Below are 6,000 nucleotides of genomic sequence, written 5' to 3'. Positions count from 1 at the left end.
GAGCGCCGAGCCCGGCGGCGGGAACAGCAGCAGCGCGCGCCGCCCGTCCCGCCCCGCCCCGCCGCGGACCCACCGCGTCGCGCGATCCAAACACAGCGGCCAGCGCCGCTGCGCACGCGCAATGCCCCCGGCTCCCCCCGCCTCCCCGCGTGGTGCCGTCCGAGCTGGCGGCTGCGCCCTGGGCTGCACCACGGCGCGAGGGGCAGGGCTGTTGCTGTGCTAACCGCTCAGCGCCCGGCAGCCGCGGCAGCCGCGCCGCCTTTACCGCGCCCGAGCGCCGTGCGCGTTGCAGGCAGGGCGGTCCGGGCCCGCGTGGCACCCGCCCTGGCCGTACCGGCTGCGGTGCGCTCCGCTGCGGGCCGGGGCGGCTGAGGGGAACGGGAGCTCGTGCAGAGCCCGTCGGAGCTGCAGGCCCTGCGCCCCGATCAGGGCCGTCGCTGCACGGCTGGGAAACACAGACCGTTCCCGCTGCCACCAGCAAGCGGTGGTGAGAGGGCGAGGGGAGGGGTACAGTTACCTGCTATTAACAGCGTAACTAAAGTAGTTTCAAACAATAACTTCCCCAACCCCATCATCTATCAGGTACTTCGTATCATTTTTCACATCCAGATACATGCTTGGCAAGTCAAGCGACACAAAGGGTTTATCATGGCACCGAGCTTTTTGAGGAAAACAAAGTCACTTTCCAGAGTCACCCTTTGCCCAGGAAACATTGCGTTCTGCCTCCCCCGCGTGAATCAGGATGATCCTGCACTGCTTCACTGTACCTTATCCCATCGCACACCAGCAGCTGATGCCTGCTATTAATTATTGTGAAGCCCAGGTGATGGAAGCACTCTGTCCCTTTCACAGGTGCGGCACTGATTAACAATCCAGCAGAGCAGACATTACAAAATAAAGAACATCTGCCTTACATGAACGTTGTATCAGTTTTTAGAGTTCCTTACTGAAGAGGGCAGACAGCTGATTGCGAATACCAGACATCAAATTCTGTGGATTATGAATACCACACCAATACACTCAAAAACTCAAAATTACCTGCTAAGTGAGTCATCATGAATCAGTAACATGCCCAGAAATTTAGCCACTGTCAGTTCTGGTGATGATGGTTTGGACAAGCAACGCGAGTTTGTGTGAACAAAGATAACACATTCATTTCTCTAAATAAACACACCAGCTACAAAAATTTCTGGTTAACTCTGAAGTTCTAACCTCAAGGTAGTTCAAAAATAGTTACATAATCAAATAGCATGACTGTGGTGTTCCTGATTTCAGCCTTTAGCCCTCCGCGGGCATATTTTTATAAATCCAAGACATCTAAGAATGATACAAGTTCAATAAACCAAGCCCCGTAGGCCACCCATCAGCATATTATATAAAATTATTGTCCCTCAGATGTCTGTGCCCATCCTCAGGTAACAGAGCACCTCTACCCTTCTAATTGTCATTAGGGAACTACAGGAACCATATACAAACATTAAAGGAAAAGCTTTACGCATCTTTCTACAGACAGATCTTTCGTCCAAGACAGCTACAGCCTTCTGTTCAACAAAACCTTTGTTGAGAAACAGGCACTGACAGCTCTCGCTCAGCAGAGACAAGACGTATAACGGCGAGTATATAAAACAAGGCTCTGAGACTAAAACATGGCAGGCCTAGCTTAAAAACAAAAACCAACACCCCACCCCACCCCCCAAAGAAACCCCAAACATTATCTGGTGAGGGAGCTCTGGGTATCGGGGTTCCACAGATTAATTTGTAGTTTCCTTCCGTCAGAGCAAAGATCAGGACTCGCGCCCCTCTCCAGACCCACGGAAGGACGGACCCTTGCACGGACAGCGCTCCCCAGGAACAGGACGCGCGCCGTGTATTCACATGCACTGACACCACCCTGCGCATCCGCGCCGGAACAGCCGTGAGCAGGACCAGCAGGAACGGTCAAACACCCAGCAGCCCAGCGTGCCACCTCACGTTATCTATGCTCGTTCAGTTATTAATAGGTGGCTGAACTGGGCTCTGGCCGCTTGGCAATCGCTCCTTTTTGAACTACTGTTAACGGGCCAGGAGAATTAGATGCGTCATCATTAGAACTGAATGTTAAATGCAAGACTCCCAAGACACTATTAAAAAACTCCTGTAGACACAGGATCTGAGGTATTAAAATCGCCAAGAAAATCTGGTTTGCAAAACAGTCTTTTATTGTATCCGTGCCACACATACTAGTGAAAAATAACACTCCTAAAAAGGCAAAGGAAAAGAATGCTACCTTTCCACAACATTTCTTTTAAATAAAACTTCAAGTACTCTTACATCAGTACAAAAAGAATCTGATCTATCTGCCCCAGCAGGCCACCACAACACACAGCAGAGACACAGTGGTTACAAACGGGGTCGTTATTCCTGTGGCAAGGCAAATGGAGGGAAATGTTTCTATGAAAAAATACTGTGTGCGTAGGAAATCGTCACGATTTTGTTCCACATGGATACAAATGATTATACTTGAATTTGAGGCCGTGGTGGCTTGAAATTATATAACAAAATAGAAAAATGGAAAACTAATATCCCCTACACCCTGTTTTGAAGGCAGGCACTACCAAGATTAAGGAGACTCCACAGTGTCGGTAGAGGATAATTACTGTACAAGCCATAGAGCTATAATTACCTTAAGACTAAAATAAAATGCTACCGCCCTCCTAAGGCATAAACAATAATGTCTGCAAACAATATGTACACATCATACATATTTAAAACAAGACTTAATATAAACAATAATGAACAGTATATACATGTCTCAATTTTTCTTCACTGTCTTGAAATACAATTTAACTACACAAGTGATGCAGCAACATATATATATAAACGTACTTGTAACTCTACAGTAAAGTTTAATTTTTAGTGCTTTTACAGCACATCAGTGTAAACAGTTTTACTTGGCTTTGTTTTATATTTTAAAACATTCCTTGTTGTATTTTCAAGATTTAAAGCAATTTTCTAATTCTTCCTTTTCACAGAAAACGAAGATTCTGAACGCTGTATAATCATAAATAATTCATAAAATTAAATACATTCACTAAAAAATGAACTACAAAGTAAAAAAATGAAAAATAGATATTTATTGAAAGGGAAAAGTGAACCATTTCCCCAAGTAGAGCTCTGGTGGTTGAATATTCAGTGCGTTTTGATATATTTTAAATTGCTATTGCACTATAACACCCCTTTCTTTGAAACTCTTTGGGTGTGCTTCCCTGTTCTACCTAAATTAGTTTGTTAAAACACACAAACCAATAACCAAGGGGCCGCGGCTGCTGTAGGAGTGAAGCCTTTCGAACTAGTGTCACAGCTCTGTGACATTTTAAAGGAAAAACAGTCACTGGGTACGCGTGTGCCTCGCACTTCCATGTAAATACAGTTCACATTGCTGGTCTTACAGTCCTCGTTTAATGAAAGACAGACAGACAGACAGAGGGTTTGGTAACTTCAGCTCACTTTGAGCACCTCCGTCCACTTCCTCTCGAAGTACCTGCGCATGCTGTGCCCGGCCCTGCCGATGTCCGAGTCGTCCTCGTTGAAGGTCTCGCAGTTGTCGAAAACAAGCCTGACATCCAGCGAAAACGCTTCCAGGTTAGGATACCTGAAAGGAGAAAGGGGTGAACCATTTCTGGAACACAGGGAACCAAAGGGGACACGACAAAGCCGCCTTAACGTCAGTGAATTTACAACCAGCCACGGATACTCAATGAATGCTCTACATGCTAATTATACTTTTTTTTTTTTTTTTTTTAATTCTCACTTAAATACTAACAAGAAAATTAACGTCTGTGGAAGGAAACACTCTCGTCATTGTATTTGTTATTTCCCTCAAAAACTCCGTAAGGCAGAATTTCAAGCCTGTACTGGAAAACAAACTTTTTAAAAACCAACTTCCCCTTCAGTTGATTTCTAGTTAAAATGCTATGGCTATTTTCCATTTATTCATGTATCCCTGGGCTTAAGTCCTTTCAAAGTATGTGTTGAGTACAACCGCATTTACCTACAAGAGCAACAATCAGGTACCAAATAGGCTGCCCAGATCAATCCTGTGACATCACCCTTGTCATCCTTTTTCTCATCCTCATAGGTGGCCCAAATAGTGCTCCAGGATTCACAGGCATTATTAAAGACAGCAAAAGTTCCAAGTCTGTCAGTACCAATGAGCACGTGTGGAGCATTTAAGCCAAAGACTCACGGGACAAAAAGCCCCTTTGTTACCCTGGGAACCGTCCTTTTGTGGAGCTGCCAGACCCTGGCCAGGGTCGATCTCCATGGATGACAAGTTCTCTCTGGCGGCGGGGAGTCCTTAGAGCACAGGGGTGGAAACAAGGAGGCGAACACAGGCATGCAGTGTCTTTTCTAAGTTGTGCAGTCTAATTCTAATGTCTCAATAAGGAAAGGTGAGGAAATAGAGCTTTCCTGTTGGTCAGTGGTGTGCATTTGGCCTGGCAGTTCCATTGGTTTTAGCCGGTTCCACAGGCTCTGCCGCCTGATGTGCCACTGAACTTAGACATGGCACAGACTAAATTATACACTTCAGAATGTTTGTTTTCACTGCAGAAGTAATCACAGATAAAAATACTTTAACTGATTTTTAAATGCACTGCATTTCAATGTTTAAATATTTTTAAAATGTAAAGTAAAATTTACAATAGATTTACTTACTGTCCACTACTTAGCTTGTCTCTAATGGTGGAAAAGTCCATAGGTTTTTTAATAACTTTCTTATAACCAGGAACAAGTTTCAAGTTTACAGGAAGTAGGAAAGGCCAGGCATCTTCATGAGTTTCCAATTCCGAGAGAATCATGCTGAATAAAATAAGGTGTTAAATCAATATTTTTAACATATTCATATATTCACAGAGGTTTTTCACTGTTCCGTGAAGTCATCATGTACTGCCAACCTATTCCCTTTACAAAAGGAAAGCACTTTATTCTGTGCCCTGTGCAAGGCCGAGAACAATGTCGATAAAGACAAACATCTCAACTGAGTATTTAAAAGAGCTCTACGTTCTCTCCAGGCAACCTATGGAAGATGAAATTCCAGCAATCAACATTCTAAAAGAAAAACACGGCCCTGCAACTTCAGTACTTTGAGCCTCAATGCAAACCGATCACATGGGTGCTAATGCTGGCTTTGCAGAACTGTGAGAGACTAAACGATGTCACTGCTGCCTGACCAGCAACACCACACAAGCGGATACATCCCGATCACTGCCTCCTCTGCATTTCGACGCCTTCTGGACGCAGTGGATAATGAATGGGCTGTGCTGCGCCCGAGAACGGGCGCGGGGCCGGCAGGGGGGCGGGGCCGGCAGGGGGGCGGGGCCGGCAGGGGGGCGGGGCCGGCAGGGGGGCGGGGCCGGCAGGGGGGCGGGGCCGGCAGGGGGGCGGGGCCGGCAGGGGGGCGGGGCCGGCAGGGGGGCGGGGCCGGCAGGGCTCCTTCCTCGCACCCTGAGAAGGGCGGGAGGGACGATGGCGCAGACCGGTGTCACACTGGGTGCAGTCGTCCCGGGCTTCATCAGCGCGCAGCAGTCACTCGAGCACACACACTACACCTTCATCCAGAGACTCAGGTCACCACCACCTGTGTGGCACACCTGACAAACAACAGGGTTCTTGTTTTGCAGGCACCACTTGTTCCAACAACACCTAAGCTTAGAGTTTGTCACTTTACCTGCATATAGCCAAGTCCTTAGAGTCATCTCTTCTGGGTTTTTTAACAGCTGTGAAATTTTCTTGCTTCAACTGGCTTACAGAAACATTTTCATCCATTTTTCGTTTTTTAGGGTCTGTTTTTCCTCTTTTTAAGGAGGCGCTCGTGGTTGCAGAGTCTTCATCCTCTGTATCACCTGCTAATTTCTTGCTTCTCTTTTGTTCGTTGCTTTTTTTCCCTTTGATTTGAAGCTTTTTTATTTTCAAAGTCTGACCACTTGCCTAAGACAGAGAGAACTGCAATAAGCAACAACC

General features: G+C 46.5%; 1 protein-coding gene across 20 annotated transcripts in view; it reads right to left on the bottom strand.

Annotated features, from left to right (window-relative positions):
* Positions 1–2,180: 2,180 nt before the first annotated feature.
* BAZ2B (bromodomain adjacent to zinc finger domain 2B) overlaps positions 2,181–6,000 on the bottom strand; it is a 97,729-nt gene continuing 93,909 nt past the window's right edge. For all 20 annotated transcript variants that reach the window (XM_065841553.2, XM_065841552.2, XM_065841562.2 and 17 more), the window contains 3 exons: positions 5,708–5,967; positions 4,696–4,839; positions 2,181–3,631 (listed from right to left, as the gene is read on the bottom strand). In XM_065841553.2, coding sequence (XP_065697625.1) covers positions 3,478–3,631; positions 4,696–4,839; positions 5,708–5,967 — 558 coding nt within the window. In that variant the 3' untranslated portion in view covers positions 2,181–3,477. The remainder of the gene's footprint in view (positions 3,632–4,695; positions 4,840–5,707; positions 5,968–6,000) is intronic.

Source organism: Patagioenas fasciata, chromosome 7 (genome assembly GCF_037038585.1).
Source record: "Patagioenas fasciata isolate bPatFas1 chromosome 7, bPatFas1.hap1, whole genome shotgun sequence".
Taxonomy (NCBI): Eukaryota; Metazoa; Chordata; class Aves; order Columbiformes; family Columbidae; genus Patagioenas; species Patagioenas fasciata.
The sequence above is the reverse complement of the archived record's forward strand: the minus strand, read 5'-3'. Positions and strand labels throughout refer to the sequence as shown.